General features: G+C 50.4%; 2 protein-coding genes across 3 annotated transcripts in view; both read left to right on the plus strand.

Moving 5' to 3' along the window:
* The window catches only part of LOC129842145 (ADP-ribosylation factor-like protein 13B), a 50,293-nt gene extending 45,099 nt beyond the window's left edge, over positions 1 to 5,194 (plus strand). The window contains exons 9-10 of one of the 2 annotated variants that reach the window (XM_055910562.1): positions 3,075 to 3,143; positions 4,502 to 5,194. In XM_055910562.1, coding sequence (XP_055766537.1) covers positions 3,075 to 3,143; positions 4,502 to 4,581 — 149 coding nt within the window. In that variant the 3' untranslated portion in view covers positions 4,582 to 5,194. The remainder of the gene's footprint in view (positions 1 to 3,074; positions 3,144 to 4,501) is intronic. The other variant, XM_055910563.1, reaches the window with a different exon arrangement.
* An 8,113-nt stretch (positions 5,195 to 13,307) lies between these two features.
* Positions 13,308 to 26,680, plus strand: LOC129842146 (tRNA (cytosine(34)-C(5))-methyltransferase, mitochondrial-like). Its single transcript, XM_055910564.1, has 6 exons — positions 13,308 to 13,936; positions 14,111 to 14,235; positions 15,652 to 16,265; positions 16,772 to 16,926; positions 24,774 to 24,904; positions 25,766 to 26,680. Exons 1-6 carry the CDS (start codon positions 13,781 to 13,783, stop codon positions 26,037 to 26,039), a joined length of 1,455 nt encoding a protein of 484 aa, XP_055766539.1. The 5' UTR covers positions 13,308 to 13,780; the 3' UTR covers positions 26,040 to 26,680.
* Positions 26,681 to 27,251: the final 571 nt, after the last annotated feature.

Genomic DNA, 27,251 nt, shown 5'->3' on the forward strand with positions numbered 1-27,251 from the left:
GTGGGATGGGCTTCTCTTAATAATCTGTGTTGTTGTTATAGTGGGATGGGCTTCTCTTAATAATCTGTTGTTGTTTTAGTGGGATGGGCTTCTCTTAATAATCTGTTGTGTTGTTTTAGTGGGATGGGCTTCTCTTAATAATCTGTTGTTGTTATAGTGGGATGGGCTTCTCTTAATAATCTGTGTTGTTGTTATAGTGGGATGGCCTTCTCTTAATAATCTGTGTTGTTATAGTGGGATGGGCTTCTCTTAATAATCTGTTGTGTTGTTATAGTGGGATGGGCTTCTCTTAATAATCTGTTGTGTTGTTGTTTTAGTGGGATGGGCTTCTCTTAACAATCTGTTGTGTTGTTGTTTTAGTGGGATGGGCTTCTCTTAACAATCTGTGTTGTTGTTTTAGTGGGATGGGCTTCTCTTAATAATCTGTGTTGTTATAGTGGGATGGGCTTCTCTTAATAATCTGTGTTGTTTTAGTGGGATGGGCTTCTCTTAATAATCTGTGTTGTTATAGTGGGATGGGCTTCTCTTAATAATCTGTGTTGTTGTTATAGTGGGATGGGCTTCTCTTAATAATCTGTGTTGTTGTTATAGTGGGATGGGCTTCTCTTAATAATCTGTGTTGTTGTTTTAGTGGGATGGGCTTCTCTTAATAATCTGTGTTGTTGTTTTAGTGGGATGGGCTTCTCTTAATAATCTGTGTTGTTGTTATAGTGGGATGGGCTTCTCTTAATAATCTGTTGTGTTGTTGTTATAGTGGGATGGGCTTCTCGTAATAATCTGTTGTATTGTTGTTTTAGTGGGATGGGCTTCTCTCAATAATCTGTATTGTTGTTTTAGTGGGATGGGCTTCTCTCAATAATCTGTATTGTTGTTATAGTGGGATGGGCTTCTCTTAATAATCTGTTGTATTGTTGTTATAGTGGGATGGGCTTCTCTTAATAATCTGTTGTGTTGTTGTTATAGTGGGATGGGCTTCTCTTAATAATCTGTGTTGTTGTTATAGTGGGATGGGCTTCTCTTAATAATCTGTTGTTGTTTTAGTGGGATGGGCTTCTCTTAATAATCTGTTGTGTTGTTTTAGTGGGATGGGCTTCTCTTAATAATCTGTGTTGTTGTTTTAGTGGGATGGGCTTCTCTTAATAATCTGTTGTGTTGTTGTTGTAGTGGGATGGGCTTCTCTTAATAATCTGTTGTGTTGTTGTTGTAGTGGGATGGGCTTCTCTTAATAATCTGTTGTGTTGTTGTTGTAGTGGGATGGGCTTCTCTTAATAATCTGTTGTATTGTTGTTTTAGTGGGATGGGATTCTCTTAATAATCTGTTGTATTTATAGTGGGATGGGCTTCTCTTAATAATCTGTTGTGTTGTTATAGTGGGATGGGCTTCTCTTAATAATCTGTTGTATTTATAGTGGGATGGGCTTCTCTTAATAATCTGTTGTGTTGTTGTTTTAGTGGGATGGGCTTCTCTTAATAATCTGTGTTGTTGTTTTAGTGGGATGGGCTTCTCTTAATAATCTGTTGTGTTGTTGTTTTAGTGGGATGGGCTTCTCTTAATAATCTGTTGTGTTGTTGTTTTAGTGGGATGGGCTTCTCTTAATAATCTGTTGTGTTGTTGTTTTAGTGGGATGGGCTTCTCTTAATAATCTGTGTTGTTGTTTTAGTGGGATGGGCTTCTCTTAATAATCTGTTGTGTTGTTGTTATAGTGGGATGGGCTTCTCTTAATAATCTGTGTTGTTGTTTTAGTGGGATGGGCTTCTCTTAATAATCTGTGTTTTTGTTTTAGTGGGATGGGCTTCTCTTAATAATCTGTTGTGTTGTTGTTTTAGTGGGATGGGCTTCTCTTAATAATCTGTGTTGTTTTAGTGGGATGGGCTTCTCTTAATAATCTGTGTTGTTTTAGTGGGATGGGCTTCTCTTAATAATCTGTGTTGTTGTTTTAGTGGGATGGGCTTCTCTTAATAATCTGTTGTGTTGTTGTTTTAGTGGGATGGGCTTCTCTTAATAATCTGTTGTTGTTATAGTGGGATGGGCTTCTCTTAATAATCTGTGTTGTTGTTATAGTGGGATGGCCTTCTCTTAATAATCTGTGTTGTTATAGTGGGATGGGCTTCTCTTAATAATCTGTTGTGTTGTTATAGTGGGATGGGCTTCTCTTAATAATCTGTTGTGTTGTTGTTTTAGTGGGATGGGCTTCTCTTAACAATCTGTTGTGTTGTTGTTTTAGTGGGATGGGCTTCTCTTAACAATCTGTGTTGTTGTTTTAGTGGGATGGGCTTCTCTTAATAATCTGTGTTGTTATAGTGGGATGGGCTTCTCTTAATAATCTGTGTTGTTTTAGTGGGATGGGCTTCTCTTAATAATCTGTTGTGTTGTTGTTATAGTGGGATGGGCTTCTCTTAATAATCTGTGTTGTTGTTATAGTGGGATGGGCTTCTCTTAATAATCTGTGTTGTTGTTTTAGTGGGATGGGCTTCTCTTAATAATCTGTGTTGTTGTTTTAGTGGGATGGGCTTCTCTTAATAATCTGTGTTGTTATAGTGGGATGGGCTTCTCTTAATAATCTGTGTTGTTGTTATAGTGGGATGGGCTTCTCTTAATAATCTGTGTTGTTGTTATAGTGGGATGGGCTTCTCTTAATAATCTGTGTTGTTGTTTTAGTGGGATGGGCTTCTCTTAATAATCTGTGTTGTTGTTTTAGTGGGATGGGCTTCTCTTAATAATCTGTGTTGTTGTTTTAGTGGGATGGGCTTCTCTTAATAATCTGTGTTGTTGTTATAGTGGGATGGGCTTCTCTTAATAATCTGTTGTATTGTTGTTATAGTGGGATGGGCTTCTCTTAATAATCTGTTGTGTTGTTGTTATAGTGGGATGGGCTTCTCGTAATAATCTGTTGTATTGTTGTTTTAGTGGGATGGGCTTCTCTCAATAATCTGTATTGTTGTTTTAGTGGGATGGGCTTCTCTCAATAATCTGTATTGTTGTTATAGTGGGATGGGCTTCTCTTAATAATCTGTTGTATTGTTGTTATAGTGGGATGGGCTTCTCTTAATAATCTGTTGTGTTGTTGTTATAGTGGGATGGGCTACTCCCATAATGTCTCGGCTTCCCAAACTGGAGCCTCTTGGCGATAGGAGCCGATCTGGTAATGCTGTTTAAAGTGACTGTCTAGACCTGTCATCTGACTAACTCCACCACCACTAACTAACTACTAACTAACCGTCTTGTCTGTTCTTCATCTAGCAGCCTGTTCATGTCATGCCATTACCTCTCTGTCTACAGAGCATGTTAAACACCACTGACCCCATTACCTCTCTGTCTACAGAGCATGTTAAACACCACCGACCCCATTACCTCTCTGTCTACAGAGCATGTTAAACACCACCGACCCCATTACCTCTCTGTCTACAGAGCATGTTAAACACCACTGACCCCATTACCTCTCTGTCTACAGAGCATGTTAAACACCACTGACCCCATTACCTCTCTGTCTACAGAGCATGTTAAACACCACCGACCCCATTACCCCTCTGTCTACAGAGCATGTTAAACACCACCGACCCCATTACCCCTCTCTGTCTACAGAGCATGTTAAACACCACTGACCCCATTACCTCTGTCTACAGAGCATGTTAAACACTGACCCCATTACCTCTCTGTCTACAGAGCATGTTAAACACCACTGACCCCATTACCTCTCTGTCTACAGAGCATGTTAAACACCACCGACCCCATTACCTCTCTGTCTACAGAGCATGTTAAACACCACCGACCCCATTACCTCTCTGTCTACAGAGCATGTTAAACACCACTGACCCCATTACCTCTCTGTCTACAGAGCATGTTAAACAACACTGACCCCATTACCTCTCTGTCTACAGAGCATGTTAAACACCACTGACCCCATTACCTCTCTGTCTACAGAGCATGTTAAACACCACTGACCCCATTACCCCTCTCTGTCTACAGAGCATGTTAAACACCACTGACCCCATTACCCCTCTCTGTCTACAGAGCATGTTAAACACCACTGACCCCATTACCTCTCTGTCTACAGAGCATGTTAAACACCACTGACCCCATTACCTCTCTGTCTACAGAGCATGTTAAACACCACTGACCCCATTACCTCTGTCTACAGAGCATGTTAAACACCACTGACCCCATTACCCCTCTGTCTACAGAGCATGTCATCCTACATGGTCTTCTCTGTCTGATGGAAGTTGGATTAAATCTCTCTGTTGATCCTCCATACATCCTACATGCCAGCTGTGCCCTGTCTCTTTAGGTCATCTCCATGTATGGGCTGTATGTCGTTGACCGTGTTAATATTGTACAGGAAGTTGTCAGAACACATTTCTGACATGCTGTGTGTTTTTTGATTTCAGCTAACAGAAACCAGTAGCCAGCCTTACATAGATGTAGCTAATTTAGTCCTGTCTCCTCCTCTCTCCTCCTCCTCCTCCTCTTCCTCCTCTCTCCTCCTCCTCCTCACTCTCTTAGAGTTCTTCGGCAAGCCCCTCCCCCCTGTGGCCAACCGCCAACAACGACCTAACAGCGACACTCATGATGTCATATCCTAGCCCCTCCCCTCCCGTGGCCAACCACCAACAACGACCTAACAGCGACGTTCATGATGTCATATCCTAGCCCCTCCCCTCCCGTGGCCAACCGCCAACAACGACCTAACGGCGACGTTCATGATGTCATATCCTAGCCCCTCCCCCCCCGTGGCCAACCGCCAACAACGACCTAACAGCGACGTTCATGATGTCATATCCTAGCCCCTCCCCCCCCGTGGCCAACCGCCAACAACGACCTAACAGCGACGTTCATGATGTCATATCCTAGCCCCTCCCCCCCCGTGGCCAACCGCCAACAACGACCTAACGGCGACGTTCATGATGTCATATCCTAGCCCCTCCCCCCCCGTGGCCAACCGCCAACAACGACCTAACAGCGACGTTCATGATGTCATATCCTAGCCCCTCCCCCCCCGTGGCCAACCGCCAACAACGACCTAACAGCGACGTTCATGATGTCATATCCTAGCCCCTCCCCTCCACCAGGCTACTCCTTCCTTACCTGATTGGTTTTTCCAACCCCAAGCCCCACCTTCAATTCAAACAACATTATTTGTCCTCTGAAGACAATTATATTAGGCTTTGACCTGACCCCTTATCTTTATATTAGGACCTGACCCCTTATCTTTATATTAGGCTTTGACCTGACCCCTTATCTTTATATTAGGACCTGACCCCTTATCTTTATATTAGGCTTTGACCTGACCCCTTATCTTTATATTAGGACCTGACCCCTTATCTTTATATTAGGACCTGACCCCTTATCTTTATATTAGGACCTGACCCCTTATCTTTATATTAGGACCTGACCCCTTATCTTTATATTAGGACCTGACCCCTTATCTTTATATTAGGACCTGACCCCTTATCTTTATATTAGGACCTGACCCCTTATCTTTATATTAGGACCTGACCCCTTATCTTTATATTAGGACCTGACCCCTTATCTTTATATTAGGACCTGACCCCTTATCTTTATATTAGGACCTGACCCCTCATCTTTATATTAGGCTTTGACCTCACCCCCAAATCAGTTTCTTTGGTTTCTTTTCAAAGTACGTGCTGTATAGAGGTCTACAGACTTCACCAGCAGCAGAGAAGACGCTCCCAAGACCAAGGAACCGCCGCCACCGTCGTCCTCGAGCTCACAGGACTACGATGGTGGAGCGGACTGGGTGGGCCCTGGAGAGAGACGGAGGAGGACTGGGTGGGCCCTGGAGAGAGACGGAGGAGGACTGAGTGGGCCCTGGGGAGAGACGGAGGAGGACTGGGTGGGCCCTGGGGAGAGACGGAGGAGGACTGGGTGGGCCCTGGGGAGAGACGGAGGAGGACTGGGTGGGCCCTGGGGAGAGACGGAGGAGGAGGACTGGGTGGGCCCTGGGGAGAGACGGAGGAGGAGGACTGGGTGGGCCCTGGGGAGAGACGGAGGAGGACTGGGTGGGCCCTGGAGAGAGACGGAGGAGGACTGAGTGGGCCCTGGGGAGAGACGGAGGAGGACTGGGTGGGCCCTGGGGAGAGACGGAGGAGGACTGGGTGGGCCCTGGGGAGAGACGGAGGAGGACTGGGTGGGCCCTGGGGAGAGACGGAGGAGGACTGGGTGGGCCCTGGAGAGAGACGGAGGAGGACTGGGTGGGCCCTGGAGAGAGACGGAGGAGGACTGGGTGGGCCCTGGGGAGAGACGGAGGAGGACTGGGTGGGCCCTGGGGAGAGACGGAGGAGGACTGGGTGGGCCCTGGGGAGAGACGGAGGAGGACTGGGTGGGCCCTGGGGAGAGACGGAGGAGGACTGGGTGGGCCCTGGGGAGAGACGGAGGAGGAGGACTGGGTGGGCCCTGGGGAGAGACGGAGGAGGACTGGGTGGGCCCTGGGGAGAGACGGAGGAGGACTGGGTGGGCCCTGGGGAGAGACGGAGGAGGACTGGGTGGGCCCTGGGGAGAGACGGAGGAGGACTGGGTGGGCCCTGGGGAGAGACGGAGGAGGACTGGGTGGGCCCTGGGGAGAGACGGAGGAGGACTGAGTGGGCCCTGGGGAGAGACGGAGGAGGACTGGGTGGGCCCTGGGGAGAGACGGAGGAGGACTGGGTGGGCCCTGGGGAGAGACTGAGGAGGATGACTGGGTGGGCCCTGGGGAGAGACTGAGGAGGAGGACTGGGTGGGCCCTGGGGAGAGACTGAGGATGACTGGGTGGGCCCTGGGGAGAGACGGAGGATGACTGGGTGGGCCCTGGGGAGAGACTGAGGATGACTGGGTGGGCCCTGGGGAGAGACGGAGGATGACTGGGTGGGCCCTGGGGAGAGACGGAGGATGACTGGGTGGGCCCTGGGGAGAGACGGAGGATGACTGGGTGGGCCCTGGGGAGAGACGGAGGATGACTGGGTGGGCCCTGGACACAGACTGAGTCATATTCATTAGGCACCAAAACAGACAACCAGGGAAAGTGACCGATGATGAACACGTGTTTCCGGTATGTGTTTCAAAACATTTTAGTACGATGTGTCCTAATGAATAGGGACCAAGTTGTCACTGAACAGCACAGCATTGTGTTAAACACAGACTGAGAAATAAATGCATATTGATGTGGACTTTATGGATAGTTATATGTATCTATGTGTATATCACATATATATCTCACACACACACACACACACACACACACACACACACACACACACACACACACACACACACACACACACACACACACACACATATATATCTCACACACACACATATATATCTCACACACACACACACACACACACACACACACACACACACACACACATATATATCTCACACACACACTGAGTGGACAAAACATTAAGAACACCTGCTCTGTCCATGACACAGACTGACCAGGTGAATCCAGGTGAAACCTATGATCCCTTATTGATGTCACTTGTTAAATCCACTTCAATCAGTGTATAAGAAGACGGGGAGGAGACGGGGTTTAAAGAAGGACTTTCAAGCCTCGAGACAATTGAGACGTGGATTGCGAATGTTTCAAGACAAAAAGATTTTAGTGCCTTTTTTTTTAACGGAGTATGGTACTAAGTGCCAGTCGCCCCGGTTTGTGTCAAGAACTGCAAAGCTACTGTTTCCCGCATGTATCTTGGATGGTCCACCATCCAAATGACATCTAGCCAATTTGACACAACTGTGGGAAGCATTGGAGTCAACACTGGGCCGGCGTCCCCGTGGAGTCGACACGGGGCCCTGTGGAGTCGACACGGGGCCGGCGTCCCCGTGGAACGCTTTCGACACCTTGTGAAGTCCATGTCCCGAAGAATTGAGGCTTTTCTGAGCGGGAGGGGGAGGGGGGAAGGGGGGTACAACTCAATATTTTGGTGTTCCTAATGTTTAGTATAGTTGGTGTGTGTATATAACTTTGCGTTGCAGTTATTTCATTGGTCTCATCCTGTTTTAATCTGACTAAAACATCCTCCCTGGACGCTAGAAACCTGTCCTCTATATTCTTAGTCCCTGTTTTAATCTGACTAAAACCTGTCCACTTTATTCTTAGTCCCTGTTTTAATCTGACTAAAACCTGCCCACTTTATTCTTAGTCCCTGTTTTAATCTGACTAAAACCTGTCCACTTTATTCTTAGTCCCTGTTTTAATCTGAATAAAACCTGTCCACTTTATTCTTAGTCCCTGTTTTAATCTGACTAAAACCTGTCCACTTTATTCTTAGTCCCTGTTTTAATCTGAATAAAACCTGTCCACTTTATTCTTAGTCCCTGTTTTAATCTGACTAAAACCTGTCCACTTTATTCTTAGTCCCTGTTTTAATCTGACTAAAACCTGCCCACTTTATTCTTAGTCCCTGTTTTAATCTGACTAAAACCTGTCCACTTTATTCTTAGTCCCTGTTTTAATCTGAATAAAACCTGTCCACTTTATTCTTAGTCCCTGTTTTAATCTGACTAAAACCTGTCCACTTTATTCTTAGTCCCTGTTTTAATCTGACTAAAACCTGTCCACTTTATTCTTAGTCCCTGTTTTAATCTGACTAAAACCTGTCCACTTTATTCTTAGTCCCTGTTTTAATCTGACTAAAACCTGTCCACTTTATTCTTAGTCCCTGTTTTAATCTGACTAAAACCTGTCCACTTTATTCTTAGTCCCTGTTTTAATCTGACTAAAACCTGTCCACTTTATTCTTAGTCCCTGTTTTAATCTGACTAAAACCTGTCCACTTTATTCTTAGTCCCTGTTTTAATCTGAATAAAACCTGTCCACTTTATTCTTAGTCCCTGTTTTAATCTGACTAAAACATCCTCCCTGGACGCTAGAAACCTGTCCACTTTATTCTTAGTCCCTGTTTAATTTTTCCCCCTGCTAATAATATCAGTATTATAGGGTGTACTGTCTGTAATGTTATATTCACTACTCTACAGTCTGTAATGTTATATTCACTACTCTACAGTCTGTAATGTTATATTCACTACATACTGTACTCTACAGTCATTTGAAAATGTCTTCTCTCAACGTATAGCTTTCAATGATGACACTTGAATGATATTTTGACCATTGTTGGTATTGTTGATGTACATGAACTGGTACATCATAGTTACCTGGCTTTATACATGTATATATATATATTACCCCTGAGCCCTGGCCCAGAGCTACTCTTCTGTCTGTCCTTTGTCTAGCTCTGGTCCAGGGTGTTGTTACTCAGTCCCCCTAGTAGAGGGCCCTGGACCAGAGCTACTCTTCTGTCTGTCCTTTGTCTAGCTCTGGTCCAGAGTGTTGTTACTCAGTCCCCCTAGTAGAGGGCCCTGGACCAGAGCTACTCTTCTGTCTGTCCTTTGTCTAGCTCTGGTCCAGGGTGTTGTTACTCAGTCCCCCTAGTAGAGGGCCCTGGACCAGAGCTACTCTTCTGTCTGTCCTTTGTCTAGCTCTGGTCCAGAGTGTTGTTACTCAGTCCCCCTAGTAGAGGGCCCTGGACCAGAGCTACTCTTCTGTCTGTCCTTTGTCTAGCTCTGGTCCAGGGTGTTGTTACTCAGTCCCCCTAGTAGAGGGCCCTGGACCAGAGCTACTCTTCTGCCTGTCCTTTGTCTAGCTCTGGTCCAGAGTGTTGTTACTCAGTCCCCCTAGTAGAGGGCCCTGGACCAGAGCTACTCTTCTGCCTGTCCTTTGTCTAGCTCTGGTCCAGAGTGTTGTTACTCAGTCCCCCTAGTAGAGGGCCCTGGACCAGAGCTACTCTTCTGCCTGTCCTTTGTCTAGCTCTGGTCCAGAGTGTTGTTACTCAGTCCCCCTAGTAGAGGGCCCTGGACCAGAGCTACTCTTCTGCCTGTCCTTTGTCTAGCTCTGGTCCAGAGACTGACCCCGTTTCTACACTGCATCAAGACTGACCCGTTTCTACACTGCATCAAGACTGACCCCGTTTCTACACTGCATCGAGACTGACCCCGTTTCTACACCCCATCGAGACTGACCCCGTTTCTACACTCCATCGAGACTGACCCCGTTTCTACACTCCATCGAGACTGACCCCGTTTCTACACTCCATCGAGACTGACCCCGTTTCTACACTCCATCGAGACTGACCCCGTTTCTACACTCCATCGAGACTGACCCCGTTTCTACACCGCATCGAGACTGACCCCGTTTCTACGCCGCATCGAGACTGACCCCGTTTCTACACCGCATCGAGACTGGCCCCGTTTCTACACCGCATCGAGACTGGCCCCGTTTCTACACCGCATCGAGACTGGCCCCGTTTCTACACCGCATCGAGACTGGCCCCGTTTCTACACCGCATCGAGACTGGCCCCGTTTCTACACCGCATCGAGACTGGCCCCGTTTCTACACCGCATCGAGACTGGCCCCGTTTCTACACCGCATCGAGACTGGCCCCGTTTCTACACCGCATCGAGACTGGCCCCGTTTCTACACCGCATCGAGACTGGCCCCGTTTCTACACCGCATCGAGACTGGCCCCGTTTCTACACCGCATCGAGACTGGCCCCGTTTCTACACCGCATCGAGACTGGCCCCGTTTCTACACCGCATCGAGACTGGCCCCGTTTCTACACCGCATCGAGACTGACCCCGTTTCTACACCGCATCGAGACTGACCCCGTTTCTACACCGCATCGAGACTGACCCCGTTTCTACACCGCATCGAGACTGACCCCGTTTCTACACCGCATCGAGACTGACCCCGTTTCTACACCGCATCGAGACTGACCCCGTTTCTACACCGCATCGAGACTGACCCCGTTTCTACACCGCATCGAGACTGACCCCGTTTCTACACGCCATCGAGACTGACCCCGTTTCTACACGCCATCGAGACTGACCCCGTTTCTACACGCCATCGAGACTGACCCCGTTTCTACACGCCATCGAGACTGACCCCGTTTCTACACGCCATCGAGACTGACCCCGTTTCTACACGCCATCGAGACTGACCCCGTTTCTACACGCCATCGAGACTGACCCCGTTTCTACACGCCATCGAGACTGACCCCGTTTCTACACGCCATCGAGACTGACCCCGTTTCTACACGCCATCGAGACTGACCCCGTTTCTACACGCCATCGAGACTGACTCGTTTCTACACGCCATCGAGACTGACCCCGTTTCTACACTCCATCGAGACTGACCCCGTTTCTACACTCCATCGAGACTGACCCCGTTTCTACACTCCATCGAGACTGACCCCGTTTCTACACCCCATCGAGACTGACTCCGTTTCTACACCGCATCGAGACTGACCCCGTTTCTACACCGCATCGAGACTGACCCCGTTTCTACACCGCATCGAGACTGACCCCGTTTCTACACCGCATCGAGACTGACCCCGTTTCTACACTCCATCGAGACTGACCCCGTTTCTACACTGCATCGAGGCTGACCCCGTTTCTACACTCCATCGAGACTGACCCCGTTTCTACACTCCAGCGAGGCTGACCCCGTTTCTACACTCCATCGAGGCTGACCCCGTTTCTACACTCCATCGAGGCTGACCCCGTTTCTACACTCCATCGAGACTGACCCCGTTTCTACACTCCATCGAGACTGACCCCGTTTCTACACTCCATCGAGACTGACCCCGTTTCTACACTCCATCGAGACTGACCCCGTTTCTACACCCCATCGAGACTGACCCCGTTTCTACACCCCATCGAGACTGACCCCGTTTCTACACTCCATCGAGACTGACCCCGTTTCTACACTCCATCGAGACTGATCCCGTTTCTACACTCCATCGAGACTGACCCCGTTTCTACACTCCATCGAGACTGACCCCGTTTCTACACTCCATCGAGACTGACCCCGTTTCTACACTCCATCGAGACTGACCCCGTTTCTACACTCCATCGAGACTGACCCCGTTTCTACACTCCATCGAGACTGACCCCGTTTCTACACTCCATCGAGACTGACCCCGTTTCTACACTGCATCGAGACTGACCCCGTTTCTACACTGCATCGAGACTGACCCCGTTTCTACACTGCATCGAGACTGACCCCGTTTCTACACTGCATCGAGACTGACCCCGTTTCTACACTGCATCGAGACTGACCCCGTTTCTACACTGCATCGAGACTGACCCCGTTTCTACACTGCATCGAGACTGACCCCGTTTCTACACCGCATCGAGACTGACCCCGTTTCTACACCGCATCGAGACTGACCCCGTTTCTACACCGCATCGAGACTGACCCCGTTTCTACACCGCATCGAGACTGACCCCGTTTCTACACCGCATCGAGACTGACCCCGTTTCTACACCGCATCGAGACTGACCCCGTTTCTACACCGCATCGAGACTGACCCCGTTTCTACACCGCATCGAGACTGACCCCGTTTCTACACCCCATCCAGACTGACCCCGTTTCTACACCCCATCCAGACTGACCCCGTTTCTACACTCCATCCAGACTGACCCCGTTTCTACACTCCATCCAGACTGACCCCGTTTCTACACTCCATCCAGACTGACCCCGTTTCTACACTCCATCGAGACTGACCCCGTTTCTACACCCCATCGAGACTGACCCCGTTTCTACACCCCATCGAGACTGACCCCGTTTCTACACTCCATCGAGACTGACCCCGTTTCTACACTCCATCGAGACTGACCCCGTTTCTACACTCCATCGAGACTGACCCCGTTTTTACACTCCATCGAGACTGACCCCGTTTCTACACTCCATCGAGACTGACCCCGTTTCTACACTCCATCGAGACTGACCCCGTTTCTACACTCCATCGAGACTGACCCCGTTTCTACACTCCATCGAGACTGACCCCGTTTCTACACTCCATCGAGACTGACCCCGTTTCTACACTCCATCGAGACTGACCCCGTTTCTACACCCCATCGAGTCTGACCCCGTTTCTACACTCCATCGAGACTGACCCCGTTTCTACACTCCATCGAGGCTGACCCCGTTTCTACGCCCCATCGAGGCTGATCCCGTTTCTACACTATATGTGTAATGTCCTGTTATTGTATGACTGTAGGCCACATCTTACCATGTGAATGTATCTTGGACATTTCCATAACATAATACTTTAGTCACACAGCTATATTCTTGGGATTTCATAGTCACATTTTCTACCTTGTAAATTTTTGTTATGAAATGCTAATAAATACGTATATGATTTGTACCCCTTGTCTCTATTCCAAACTCTTTTGGCGTCCACAATCACCCGGCCTCAACCCAATTTGAGATGGTTTGGGGATGAGTTGTACCGCAGAGTGAAGGAAAAGCAGCCAACAAGTGCTCAGCATATGTGGAAACTCCTTCAAGACTGTTGGAAAGTATTCCAGGTGAAGCTGGTTGAGAGTGCCAAGAGTGTGCAAAGCTGTCATCAAGGCAAAGGGTGGCTACTTTAAAATATCTCAAATCTGAAATATATTTTAATTTAACACTTTTTTGGTTACTACATGGTTCCATATGTGTTATTTCATAGTTTTGATGTCTTCACTGTTATTCTACAATGTAGAAAATATAGAAAAACCCTTGAATGAGGAGATGTATATGATATGTACCCGTATCTATTCCAAAATCTTTGGGTCTCAATTTTGCTTGATGTTAGGGAGGGGAACTTAGTTTAAAATAGCCAAGGAGAAGGGGGTACATTTTAAGAGACGGACATGTCTAAAGAAAAACACAAATGAACTGTCGGTCAGTCAACCGTTTGCTTAAATTGATTAATTTGGATTTATTTATGAAATGTTTAGACGTTTAGTCTCGGGAGAGTTATTTATTCTAAAGTGGAGACTTTCGCAGTCGTCGAAATGTCAGAGGTTACTGTCGTGCAACTCCGTTATCGGTCCCGACCGTGGACAGGACCTGTCGAGAGAGGAGCGAACTGTTCCGACCGAACGGGTAAGGTTGGATCGAAATAATATACGTATAGGACAAGCAGACGATACGTTTGTGGGTTATTTGTTTCTGGTATTAACGTTGACAAAATTCACTGTTGGTTATTTGATCAAATAATTGATTAGATTAGTTATACTTTAGTTGCACACACTCATCAGCCGTCCTGTTTGAATCTAGACGTGTTCCTCAAACTCACAGGTTCCTTCCCGACCTGAGAAACAGAAACGGGTGTGTAAAGTCATATTGGACCATTTTGACCAACAGTACGGCCAAGAACTTGGTCCCCTATGGCCGTCTGCAAGGTATGTACGCGTTCACCTCATCCTCTTATCTTACACGGTTTATGCAGCATTACGTGCCAATAACAGTATTATAAATCGGTTTACTACTGTGAACTTAAATCTGATGGGAACTCTGTGGTAGTCTGTTTCCCAAATGGCACCGTATTCCCTATAGGTCTAAAGTTGTGCAGTGTATTCTGGAAGTATTCAGACCCCATCGACCCCCCCCCCCCCCCCCCCACACACATTTTGTTAAGTTACAGCCTTATTCTAAAACGTCTCATCAATCTACACACAATACCCCATAATGACATCACAATACCCCATAATGACATCACAATACCCCATAATGACAAAATAGGTTAAGAGTTTTGCAAATGTATTTAAAAAACAACAACCTGAAATCAAACTTTTACATCAGTATTCAGACCCTTTACTCAGTACTTTGTTGAAGCACCTTTGGCAGCGATTAAAGCCTCGAGTCTATCTTGGGTCTGACGCTACAAGCTTGGCACACCTGTATTTAGGGAGTTTCTCCCATTCTTCTCTGCAGATCCTCTTAAACTCTGTCAGGTTGGATGGGGAGCGTCGCTGCACAGCTGTTTTCAGGTTTCTCCAGAGATGTTCGATCGGGTTCAAGTCCGGGCTCCGGCTGGGCCACTCAAGGACATTCAGAGACTTGTCCCGAAGTCACTCCTGCGTTGTCTTGGCTGTGTGCTCAGGGTTGTTGTCCTGTTGGAAGGTGAACCTTCGCCCCAGTCTCAGGTCCTGAGAGCCCTATAGCAGGTTTTCATCAAGGATCTCTCTGTACTTTGCTCCGTTCATCTTTCCCTCGATCCTGACTAGTCTCCAAGTCCCTGCCGCTGATAAACATCCCCACCACTAGGCTTCACCGTAGGGATGGGGCCTGGTTTTCTCCAGACGTGACACTTGGCATTCAGGCCAAAGAGTTCAATCTTGGTTCCATCAGAGCAGAGAATCTTGTTTCTCATGGTCTGAGAGTCTTTAGGTGGCTTTTGGCAAACTCCAAGTGGGCTGTCATGTGCCTTTTACTGAGGAGTGGCTTCCATCTGGCCACTCTACCATAAAGGCCTGCTTGGTGGATTGCTGCAGAGATGATTGTCCTTCTGGAAGGTTCTCCCATCTCCACAGAGGATCTCTAGAGCACTATCAGAGTGACCATCGGGTTCTTGGTCACCTCCCTGACAAAGGGAAAGGTGTTGTTGAACTCTGGGGGCTGGCAGTATGGAGTGATGCTCAACCTCCTCCCCTCCTGTCTCCTACAGGGCTGTGTTGTTGAACCCTGGGGGCTGGCAGTATGGAGTGATGCTCAACCTCCTCTCCTCCTGTCTCCTACAGGGCTGTGTTGTTGAACCCTGGGGGCTGGCAGTATGGAGTGATGCTCAACCTCCTCTCCTCTCCTCCTGTCTCCTACAGGGCTGTGTTGTTGAACCCTGGGGGCTGGCAGTATGGTGTGATGCTCAACCTCCCCTCTCCTCCTGTCTCCTACAGGGCTGTGTTGTTGAACCCTGGGGGCTGGCAGTATGGAGTGATGCTCAACCGCTTTACTGATGTGTCAGACGTCAAACGGCGCCTCCAAGGGCAAGGCTTCATCAGCCTACTACCCCACACAGACCCGCCTCTCATCTCCTCTCTCCCCCAGCCTCCCCCTACCTCTCCCACTCAGCCTCCCCCTACCTCTCCCACTCAGCCTCCCCCTACCTCTCCCACTCAGCCTCCCCCTACCTCCCTCCCCCAGCCTCCCCCTACCTCCCTCCCCCAGCCTCCCTCTACCTCTCCCACCCAGCCTAGCTCCATCCCTCACCCCGGTCCTCCTCTCCCTCCCTCCCTGCAGTGTTTCATCCACCCCTCCCCAGTGCGTTACCCCGGTCCTCCTCACCGCCGGGGCCAGTTGAAACCCTACTTCCTGCTGAACGCTGCCTCTCTGCTGCCTGTCTTGGCCCTGGGGGTGGAGGAGGGGGACAGGGTCCTGGATCTCTGCTCTGCTCCTGGAGGGAAGGCCTTGGCTATACTACAGACTGCTGACCCAGGTCAGGACGTGAGCACTACACTGTTAGGGGTTAGGGTGTAGGGGGTGGAGGAGGGGGACAGGGTCCTGGATCTCTGCTCTGCTCCTGGAGGGAAGGCCTTGGCTATACTACAGACTGCTGACCCAGGTCAGGACGTGAGCAGTACACTGTTAGGGGTTAGGGTGTAGGGGGTGGAGGAGGGGGACAGGGTCCTGGATCTCTGCTCTGCTCCTGGAGGGAAGGCCTTGGCTATACTACAGACTAGGGGCTAAGGGTGTAGGGGCTAAGGGTGTAGGGTATAGGGGCTAAGGGTATAGGGGCTAAGGGTGTAGGGGCTAAGGGTGTAGGGGCTAAGGGGTTAGGGTGTAGGGGCTAAGGGGTTAGGGTATAGGGGCTAAGGGTGTAAGGGTAGGACTGCTAACCCAGGTCCTGTAAAACTCATTAATCGGCTGTTCCATGTCCCCCCCTCTTGGCTGGTTAACACCGTTATGTTATGATAGTCAGTCTTATCTGCTGTTGTGTTCCAGCTCTGTTGTGTTGTAATGAAATGGACCCACACCGACGTGATTGGCTGGCCAAAACACTGGAATCCTTCATCCCCCAATCGCTGAGCAGCACTGTCACCGTGTCCAATCAGGATGGACGGATCTTTGGGCAGAGTGAAGCCGGAATGTATGACAAGGTGAGGGAAGAAAATGGACGACTTTTTTTGTTGTTGTCATCCTTCAAGACATAAGAGCTCCATCTCAGTTTGTCGTGCATCCTATCTCCTTACCTGCTTCCTTCTCAGCCGTATTGGAGGAGAAGCTCCCTCCCTTCAGACTGGTTTCTCCAAGGGGCTAGGAGACAGGCTGCAACGAGTCGTGGATTGAGGAAGAGCCACAGTTTTGAATTTCTCTGATGTGAGCGTCTCCAACTTGCAGTTCCAGCAGGGGGAGCTCTTGTTCTTCTGAATGGCGATCAAATCAAAATCCCATTTGGCTGTCATTGTAAATAAGAATTTGTTCTTAACGGATTTGTCTGGTTAGATACAGGTTAAAGGGGATACTCCAGGATGTCGACAGGAAGGTCTTTTATCTACTTCCCCAGAGTCACATGAACTCCTGGTACCGTGTTTGTCTCTGCGGACGGCTTTAGTCCTCATTCTGTATTTATGTATTGTTTTGGGTTTTGCCTTGTACACAAAGTATTTTTATTTTGTTGTTGCAGAATTCTGCATGCAGTCTCAATTGATTGGGGTTTTTGTCCCATTTTGTGATTTTGTTTGGGGGTTCGTGAGACTTCACAGCCATAGAGGGCAAATCATTTGCCAGATTCTAATTGGTAGGTCGAGTTTCTTTCGATGGCATAGAAGATGGTTCACAGACTGTAAAAAAATTAAATAATAATCTTTATTTAACTATGCAAGTCAGTTAAGAACAAATGACAGCCTACCGGGGAACAGTGGGTTAACTGTCTTGTTCAGGGGCAGCACGACAGATTTTTACCTTGTCAGCTCGGGGATTCGATCTTGCGACCTTTCAGTTACTAGTCCAACGCTCTAACCACTAGGCTACCTGCCTCCTCTACACTCTAACCACTAGGCTACCTGCCTCCTCTATACTCTAACCACTAGGCTACCTGCCGCCTCTACACTCTAACCACTAGGTTACCTGCCGTCTCTACACTCTAACCACTAGGCTACCTGCCACCTCTACACTCTAACCACTAGGCTACCTGCCTCCTCTACACTCTAACCACTAGGCTACCTGCCACACCTACACTCTAACCACTAGGCTACCTGCCGTCTCTACACTCTAACCACTAGGCTACCTGCCGCCTCTACACTCTAACCACTAGGCTACCTGCCACCTCTACACTCTAACCACTAGGCTACCTGCCTCCTCTACACTCTAACCACTAGGCTACCTGCCACCTCTACACTCTAACCACTAGGCTACCTGCCGCCTCTACACTCTAACCACTAGGCTACCTGCCACCTCTACACTCTAACCACTAGGCTACCTGCCACCTCTACACTCTAACCACTAGACTACCTGCCACCTCTACACTCTAACCACTAGGCTACCTGCCGCCCCCCTCTAACCACTAGGCTACCTGCCACCTCTACACTCTAACCACTAGGCTACCTGCCGCCTCTACACTCTAACTACTAGGCTACCTGCCGCCTCTACACTCTAACCACTAGGCTACCTGCCGCCTCTACACTCTAACCACTAGGCTACCTGCCACCTCTACACTCTAACCACTAGACTACCTGCCACCTCTACACTCTAACCACTAGGCTACCTGCCACCTCTACACTCTAACCACTAGGCTACCTGCCTCCTCTACACTCTAACCACTAGGCTACCTGCCACCTCTACACTCTAACCACTAGGCTACCTGCCTCCTCTACACTCTAACCACTAGGCTACCTGCCGTCTCTACACTCTAACCACTAGGCTACCTGCCGCCTCTACACTCTAACCACTAGGCTACCTGCCACCTCTACACTCTAACCACTAGGCTACCTGCCACCTCTACACTCTAACCACTAGGCTACCTGCCGTCCCTACACTCTAACCACTAGGCTACCTGCCGTCCCTACACTCTAACCACTAGGCTTCCTGCCGCCCCTACACTCTAACCACTAGGCTACCTGCCGTCCCTACACTCTAACCACTAGGCTACCTGCCGCCTCTACACTCTAACCACTAGGTTACCTGCCGCCTCTACACTCTAACCACTAGGCTACCTGCCGCCACTACACTTTAACCACTAGGCTACCTGCCTCCTCTAACCACTAGGCTACCTGCCGCCTCTAACCACTAGGCTACCTGCCGCCTCTACACTCTAACCACTAGGATACCTGCCACCTCTACACTCTAACCACTAGGCTACCTGCCACCTCTACACTCTAACCACTAGGCTACCTGCCACCTCTACACTCTAACCACTAGGCTACCTGCCCCCTCTACACTCTAACCACTAGGCTACCTGCCGCCTCTACACTCTAACCACTAGGCTACCTGCCTCCTCTACACTCTAACCACGAGGCTACCTCCCGCCTCTACACTCTAACCACTAGGCTACCTGCCGCCTCTACACTCTAACCACTAGGCTACCTGCCACCTCTACACTCTAACCACTAGGCTACCTGCCCCCTCTACACTCTAACCACTAGGCTACCTGCCGCCTCTACACTCTAACCACTAGGCTACCTGCCTCCTCTACACTCTAACCACGAGGCTACCTCCCGCCTCTACACTCTAACCACTAGGCTACCTGCCGCCTCTACACTCTAACCACTAGGCTACCTGCCACCTCTACACTCTAACCACTAGGCTACCTGCCGTCTCTACACTCTAACCACTAGGCTACCTGCCGTCTCTACACTCTAACCACTAGGCTACCTGCCGTCTCTACACTCTAACCACTAGACTACCTGCCACCTCTACACCCTAACCACTAGGCGACCTGCCACCTCTACACTCTAACCACTAGGCGACCTGCCACCTCTACACTCTAACCACTAGGCTACCTGCCACCTCTACACTCTAACCACTAGGCTACCTGCCACCTCTACACTCTAACCACTAGGCTACCTGCCACCTCTACACTCTAACCACTAGGCTACCTGCCGCCTCTACACTCTAACCACTAGGCTACCTGCCGCCTCTACACTCTAACCACTAGGCTACCTGCCGCCTCTACACTCTAACCACTAGGCTACCTGCCACCTCTACACTCTAACCACTAGGCTACCTGCCGCCTCTACACTCTAACCACTAGGCTACCTGCCACCCCTACACTCTAACCACTAGGCTACCTGCCACCTCTACACTCTAACCACTAGGCTACCTGCCACCTCTACACTCTAACCACTAGGCTACCTGCCACCTCTACACTCTAACCACTAGGCTACCTGCCACCTCTACACTCTAACCACTAGGCTACCTGCCACCTCTACACTCTAACCACTAGGCTACCTGCCTCCTCTACACTCTAACCACTAGGCTACCTGCCACCTCTACACTCTAACCACTAGGCTACCTGCCGCCTCTACACTCTAACCACTAGGCTACCTGCCGCCTCTACACTCTAACCACTAGGCTACCTGCCACCTCTACACTCTAACCACTAGGCTACCTGCCGCCTCTACCTGCCTGTTACCTGTCTCTTCTCTTCCTCTCTCCCCCTGCTTCTCTTCCTCTCTCCCCCCTGCCTCTCTTCCTCTCCCCCCCTGCCTCTCTTCCTCTCTCCCCCCTGCTTCTCTTCCTCCCTCCCCCCTGCTTCTCTTCCTCTCTCCCCCCTGCTTCTCTTCCTCTCTCCCCCCTGCCTCTCTTCCTCTCTCCCCCCTGCTTCTCTTCCTCTCTTCCCCCTGCCTCTCTTCCTCTCTCCCCCCTGCTTCTCTTCCTCTCCCCCCCTGCTTCTCTTCCTCTCTCCCCCCTGCCTCTCTTCCTCTCTCCCCCCTGCCTCTCTTCCTCTCCCTCCCCTGCATCTCCCTCTCTTCCTCTCTCCCCCCTGCCTCTCTTCCTCTCTCCCCCTGCCTCTCTTCCTCTCCCTCCCCTGCTTCTCTTCCTCTCCCCCCCTGCCTCTCTTCCTCTCCCTCCCCTGCTTCTCTTCCTCTCTCCCCCCCTGCTTCTCTTCCTCTCTCCCCCCTTCTTCTCTTCCTCTCTCCCCCCTTCTTCTCTTCCTCTCTTCCCCCTGCCTCTCTTCCTCTCTCCCCCCTGCTTCTCTTCCTCTCTTCCCCCTCCCTCTCTTCCTCTCTCCCCCCTGCCTCTCTTCCTCTCTCCCCCTGCTTTTCTTCCTCTCCCCCCCTGCCTCTCTTCCTCTCCCTCCCCTGCTTCTCTTCCTCTCCCCCCCTGCCTCTCTTCCTCTCCCTCCCCTGCTTCTCTTCCTCTCTCCCCCCTTCTTCTCTTCCTCTCTCCCCCCTTCTTCTCTTCCTCTCTGCCCCCTGCCTCTCTTCCTCTCTTCCCCCTGCCTCTCTTCCTCTCTCCCCCCTGCTTCTCTTCCTCTCCCCCCCTGCTTCTCTTCCTCTCCCCCCCTGCTTCTCTTCCTCTCTCCCCCTGCTTCTCTTCCTCTCTCCCCCCTGCTTCTCTTCCTCTCTCCCCCCTGTTTCTCTTCCTCTCTCCCCCCTGCCTCTCTTCCTCTCCCCCCCTGCTTCTCTTCCTCTCTCCCCCCTGCTTCTCTTCCTCTCCCCCCCTGCCTCTCTTCCTCTCCCTCCCCTGCTTCTCTTCCTCTCTCCCCCCTGCTTCTCTTCCTCTCTCCCCCCCTGCCTCTCTTCCTCTCCCTCCCCTGCCTTTCTCCCCCCTGCCTCTCTACCTCTCCCCCCCTGCCTCTCTTCCTCTCCCTCCCCTGCTTCTCTTCCTCTCCCCCCCCTGCCTCTCTGTCTAATCTCCTCTCCCACAGAGGGCTGTAGGATTAGCTGTTGTTCTCCTTTGTGACACTCATTAGCGGCGTCTCACAGATTGGAGAGGAGCCCTCTTCCCACAGGAGAGAAACCCATCCTATCTCATCCCCCCTCAGCAGCTAGCATCACACGCCACTTAGCATCACACAGAGACTCTACATTACAGTCATCCTCTCTGTTCTCTCCTCTCTGTTCTCTCCTCTCTGTTCTCTCCTCTCTGTTCTCTCCTCTCTGTTCTCTCCTCTCTCTGTTCTCTCCTCTCTCTGTTCTCTCCTCTCTGTTCTGTTCTCTCCTCTCTGTTCTGTTCTCTCCTCTCTGTTCTGTTCTCTCCTCTCTGTTCTGTTCTCTCCTCTCTGTTCTGTTCTCTCCTCTCTGTTCTGTTCTCTCCTCTCTGTTCTGTTCTCTCCTCTCTGTTCTCTCCTCTCTCTGTTCTCTCCTCTCTCTGTTCTCTCCTCTCTCTGTTCTCTCCTCTCTCTGTTCTCTCCTCTCTCTGTTCTCTCCTCTCTCTGTTCTCTCCTCTCTGTTCTGTTCTCTCTGTTCTGTTCTGTTCTCTCTGTTCTGTTCTGTTCTCTCCTCTCTGTTCTGTTCTCTCCTCTCTGTTCTGTTCTGTTCTCTCCTCTGTTCTCTCCTCTCTGCTCTGCTCTCCTCTCCTCTCTCTCCTCTCCTCTCTGTTCTGTTCTCTCCTCTCTGTTCTGTTCTCTCCTCTCTGTTCTGTTCTCTCCTCTCTGTTCTGTTCTCTCCTCTCTGTTCTGTTCTCTCCTCTCTGTTCTGTTCTCTCCTCTCTGTTCTGTTCTCTCCTCTCTCTGTTCTCTCCTCTCTCTGTTCTCTCCTCTCTCTGTTCTCTCCTCTCTCTGTTCTCTCCTCTCTCTGTTCTCTCCTCTCTGTTCTGTTCTCTCTGTTCTGTTCTGTTCTCTCTGTTCTGTTCTGTTCTCTCCTCTCTGTTCTGTTCTGTTCTCTCCTCTGTTCTCTCCTCTCTGCTCTGCTCTCCTCTCCTCTCTCTCCTCTCCTCTCTCTTCTCTTCTCTCTTCTCTTCTCTCTTCTCTCCTCTCTTCTCTCCTCTTCTCTCCTCTTCTCTCCTCTCTCTTCTCTCCTCTATCTTCTCTCATCTCTTCTCTCCTCTCCTCTCTCCTCTATCTTCTCTCATCTCTCCTCTCCTCTCCTCTCCTCTCTCTTCTCTCCTCTATCTTCTCTCCTCTCCTCTCTTCTCTCCTCTCCTCTCTCTCCTCTCCTCTCTCTTCTCTCCTCTCTCTTCTCTCCTCTCTCTTCTCTCTTCTCTCCTCTCTCTTCTCTCCTCTCTTCTCTCCTCTCTCTTCTCTCCTCTCCTCTTCTCTCCTCTATCTTCTCTCCTCTCTTCTCTCCTCTCCTCTCCTCTCTCTTCTCTCCTCTCTCTTCTCTCCTCTCTCTTCTCTCCTCTATCTTCTCTCCTCTCTTCTCTCCTCTCCTCTCTGTTCTCTCCTCTCTGTTCTCTCCTCTCTCTTCTCTCCTCTCTCTTCTCTCCTCTCTCTTCTCTCCTCTATCTTCTCTCCTCTCTTCTCTCCTCTCCTCTCTGTTCTCTCCTCTCTCTTCTCTCCTCTCTCTTCTCTCCTCTCTCTTCTCTCCTCTATCTTCTCTCCTCTCCTCTCTTCTCTCCTCTCCTCTCTCTCCTCTCCTCTCTCTTCTCTCCTCTCTCTTCTCTCCTCTCTCTTCTCTCTTCTCTCCTCTCTCTTCTCTCCTCTCTTCTCTCCTCTCTCTTCTCTCCTCTCCTCTTCTCTCCTCTATCTTCTCTCCTCTCTTCTCTCCTCTCCTCTCCTCTCTCTTCTCTCCTCTCTCTTCTCTCCTCTCTCTTCTCTCCTCTATCTTCTCTCCTCTCTCTTCTCTCCTCTCCTCTCTGTTCTCTCCTCTCTGTTCTCTCCTCTCTCTTCTCTCCTCTCTCTTCTCTCCTCTCTCTTCTCTCCTCTATCTTCTCTCCTCTCTTCTCTCCTCTCCTCTCTGTTCTCTCCTCTCTCTTCTCTCCTCTCTCTTCTCTCCTCTCTCTTCTCTCCTCTATCTTCTCTCCTCTCCTCTCTTCTCTCCTCTCCTCTCTCTCCTCTCCTCTCTCTTCTCTCCTCTCTCTTCTCTCCTCTCTCTTCTCTCTTCTCTCCTCTCTCTTCTCTCCTCTCTTCTCTCCTCTCTCTTCTCTCCTCTCCTCTTCTCTCCTCTATCTTCTCTCCTCTCTTCTCTCCTCTCCTCTCCTCTCTCTTCTCTCCTCTCTCTCCTCTCCTCTCTGTTCTCTCCTCTCTGTTCTCTCCTCTCTCTTCTCTCCTCTCTCTTCTCTCCTCTCTCTTCTCTCCTCTATCTTCTCTCCTCTCTCCTCTCTGTTCTCTCCTCTCTTTGAAACAGAAAAGGAGTTAGGGACTAGAGACCATGAGACTGGGGATCTTTCCTGTGTTGTGTCATTAGTGTACCTCATTGAATTAGACACTAGTCATTTGAATAGTGCTCTCACCATTTATCTCTGTCTCTCTGCCCCCCGCCTTATGCCTCCCTCCCTCTTCTCTCTCCCCCCCCTCCCTCTTCTCTCTCCCCCTCCCTCCCTCTTCTCTCTCTCCCTCTCCCTCCCTCTTCTCTCTCTCCCCCCCCTCCCTCTTCTCTCTCTCCCTCTCCCTCCCTCTTCTCTCTCCCCCCCTCTTCTCTCCCCCCCCTCCCTCTTCTCTCTCCCTCTCCCTCCCTCTTCTCTCTCCCCCCCCTCCCTCTTCTCTCTCCCCTCCCTCTCCTCCCTCCCTCTTCTCTCCCTCTCCCTCCCTCTTCTCTCTCCCCCCCTCCTCTCTCTCCCTCTCCCTCCCTCTTCTCTCCCCCCCCTCCCTCTTCTCTCCCCCCCCTCCCTCTTCTCTCTCCCTCTCCCTCCCTCTTCTCTCTCCCCCCCCTCCCTCTTCTCTCTCCCCTCCCTCTCCTCCCTCCCTCTTCTCTCCCTCTCCCTCCCTCTTCTCTCTCCCCCCCTCCTCTCTCTCCCTCTCCCTCCCTCTTCTCTCCCCCCCCCTCTCTCTTCTCTCTCCCCCCCTCCCTCTTCTCTCTCCCCCTCCCTCTCCTCCCTCCCTCTTCTCTCTCCCTCCCTCTTCTCTCCCTCTCCCTCCCTCTTCTCTCTCCCCCCTTACCTCTCCTCCCTCCCTCCCTCCTAGGTGCTGCTGGATGCTCCATGCTCTAATGATCGTAGCTGGCTGTTCTCCTCTGGACCAGGAGGGGAGCAGCGAGGAGCTGTGAGGTTGAGGGAGAGGGCCAGGCTGCCCACACTACAGACACAACTGCTCAGGTATCAATTCAATTCATTCATTCCATTACAAATCAGCTTGGCAATATACAGACATACCTGGCCCACGTACAGACATACCTGGCCCACGTACAGACATACCTGGCCCACGTACAGACATACCTGGCCCACGTACAGACATACCTGGCCCACGTACAGACATACCTGGCCCACGTACAGACATACCTGGCCCACGTACAGACATACCTGGCCCACGTACAGACATACCTGGCCCACGTACAGACATACCTGGCCCACGTACAGACATACCTGGCCCACGTACAGACATACCTGGCCCACGTACAGACATACCTGGCCCACGTACAGACATACCTGGCCCACGTACAGACATACCTGGCCCACGTACAGACATACCTGGCCCACGTACAGACGTACCTGGCCCACGTACAGACATACCTGGCCCACATTGTCCCTTTTCCACTGTGGGGTTTTACACCAGAGTTTTGTGTTCCTACTTCTGAGGCCCGGGGTGTAAAAAAAGTCCTGGGCCAGGCCTTTGTTGACCTTTAACCTGAAAAATCAGACCACAGCCCTCTCCTCCAGCTGCTACTGATCTGTCTCATCACATCCTGTCTCATCACATCCTGTCTGTTCCCCAGGTCTGCGCTGGCTGCAGTGCGTCATCACATCCTGTCTCATCACATCCTGTCTGTTCCCCAGGTCTGCGCTGGCTGCAGTGCGTCATCACATCCTGTCTCATCACATCCTGTCTGTTCCCCAGGTCTGCGCTGGCTGCAGTGCGTCATCACATCCTGTCTCATCACATCCTGTCTGTTCCCCAGGTCTGCGCTGGCTGCAGTGCGTCATCACATCCTGTCTCATCACATCCTGTCTGTTCCCCAGGTCTGCGTTGGCTGCAGTGCGTCCGGGGGGCGTGGTCGTCTACTCCACCTGCACCCTGTCCCGCTCTGAGAACCAGGAAGTGGTGGAGGCGGTCCTAAACACCTGTCCAGGGGTGGAGCTTCAAGACTTGGAGGAGGAGCTAGCCCTCCCACTCCAGGAACACTTCACCTTCACCCCATTAGGCCACACCCCCTCGTTAGGCCTCCTTGTGGTTCCACATCAGGGTCAGACCTGGGGACCCATGTTCCTGTCGCGCATCAAGAGGATTCACTGACTGGTTGATAGACTCGCTGACTTCCTGTCACGCATCAGGAGGACTCACTGACTGGCTGGTTGGTTGATGGACTCGCTGACACGCATCAGGAGGACTCACTGACTGGCTGGTTGGTTGATGGACTCGCTGACTTCCTGTCACACATCAAGAGGACGAACTGACTGACTGACTGGTCGGTTGATGGACTCGCTGACTTCCTGTCACGCATCAAGAGGACGAACTGACTGACTGACTGGTTGGTTGATGGACTCGTTGACTTCCTGTCACGCATCAAGTGGACTCACTGACTGGTTGACTGGTTGGTTGATGGACTCGCTGACTTCCTGTCACGCATCAAGAGGACTCACTGACTGACTGACTGGTTGGTTGATGGACTCGCTGACTTCCTGTCACGCATCAAGAGGACGAACTGACTGGTTGACTGGTTGGTTGATGGACTCGCTGACTTCCTGTCACGACCTCCTGTCACGCATCAAGAGGACGAACTGACTGGTTGACTGGTCGGTTGATAGACTCGCTGACTTCCTGTCACACATCAAGAGGACTCACTGACTGACTGACTGGTTGGTTGATGGACTCGCTGACCTCCTGTCACGCATCAAGAGGACGAACTGACTGGTTGACTGGTCGGTTGATAGACTCGCTGACTTCCTGTCACACATCAAGAGGACTCACTGACTGAGTATGTCAGACACTGAGGCTGGTCTTCAAGGATTCCACAATGCAACATGTTTTCATGTGACGGCTACTGCTAACGAGCTAACTCTCTAGGGTTGCGTTCCAAATGGCACTCTGTATAGCTCACACAAGTAGTGCACTATATATAGGGAATAGGGTTCTATAGGGCTCTGGTCTAAAGTAGTGCACTATATAGGGAATAGGGTTCTATAGGGCCCCGGTCTAAAGTAGTGCACTATATATAGGGAATAGGGTTCTATAGGGCTCTGGTCTAAAGTAGTGCACTATATAGGGAATAGGGTTCTATAGGGCTCTGGTCTAAAGTAGTGCACTATATATAGGGAATAGGGTTCTATAGGGCTCTGGTCTAAAGTAGTGCACTATATAGGGAATAGGGTTCAATAGGGCCCCGGTCTAAAGTAGTGCACTATATAGGGAACAGGGTTCAATAGGGCCCTGGTCTAAAGTAGTGCACTATATAATAGGGAATAGGGTTCTATAGGGATCTGGTCTAAAGTAGTGCACTACATAGGG

The sequence above is a fragment of the Salvelinus fontinalis genome, unplaced genomic scaffold (assembly GCF_029448725.1).
Source record: "Salvelinus fontinalis isolate EN_2023a unplaced genomic scaffold, ASM2944872v1 scaffold_0017, whole genome shotgun sequence".
NCBI classification, from domain to species: domain Eukaryota; kingdom Metazoa; phylum Chordata; class Actinopteri; order Salmoniformes; family Salmonidae; genus Salvelinus; species Salvelinus fontinalis.

Coding starts and splice junctions, on each gene's coding strand:
- LOC129842146 (XM_055910564.1), top strand. CDS start 13,781: ATGTTTAGACGTTTAGTCTCGGGAGAGTTATTTATTCTAAAGTGGAGA. Junction 13,937..14,110: donor GAACTGTTCCGACCGAACGG/GTAAGGTTGGAT, acceptor GTTTGAATCTAG/ACGTGTTCCTCAAACTCACA. Junction 16,927..24,773: donor AAGCCGGAATGTATGACAAG/GTGAGGGAAGAA, acceptor CCTCCCTCCTAG/GTGCTGCTGGATGCTCCATG.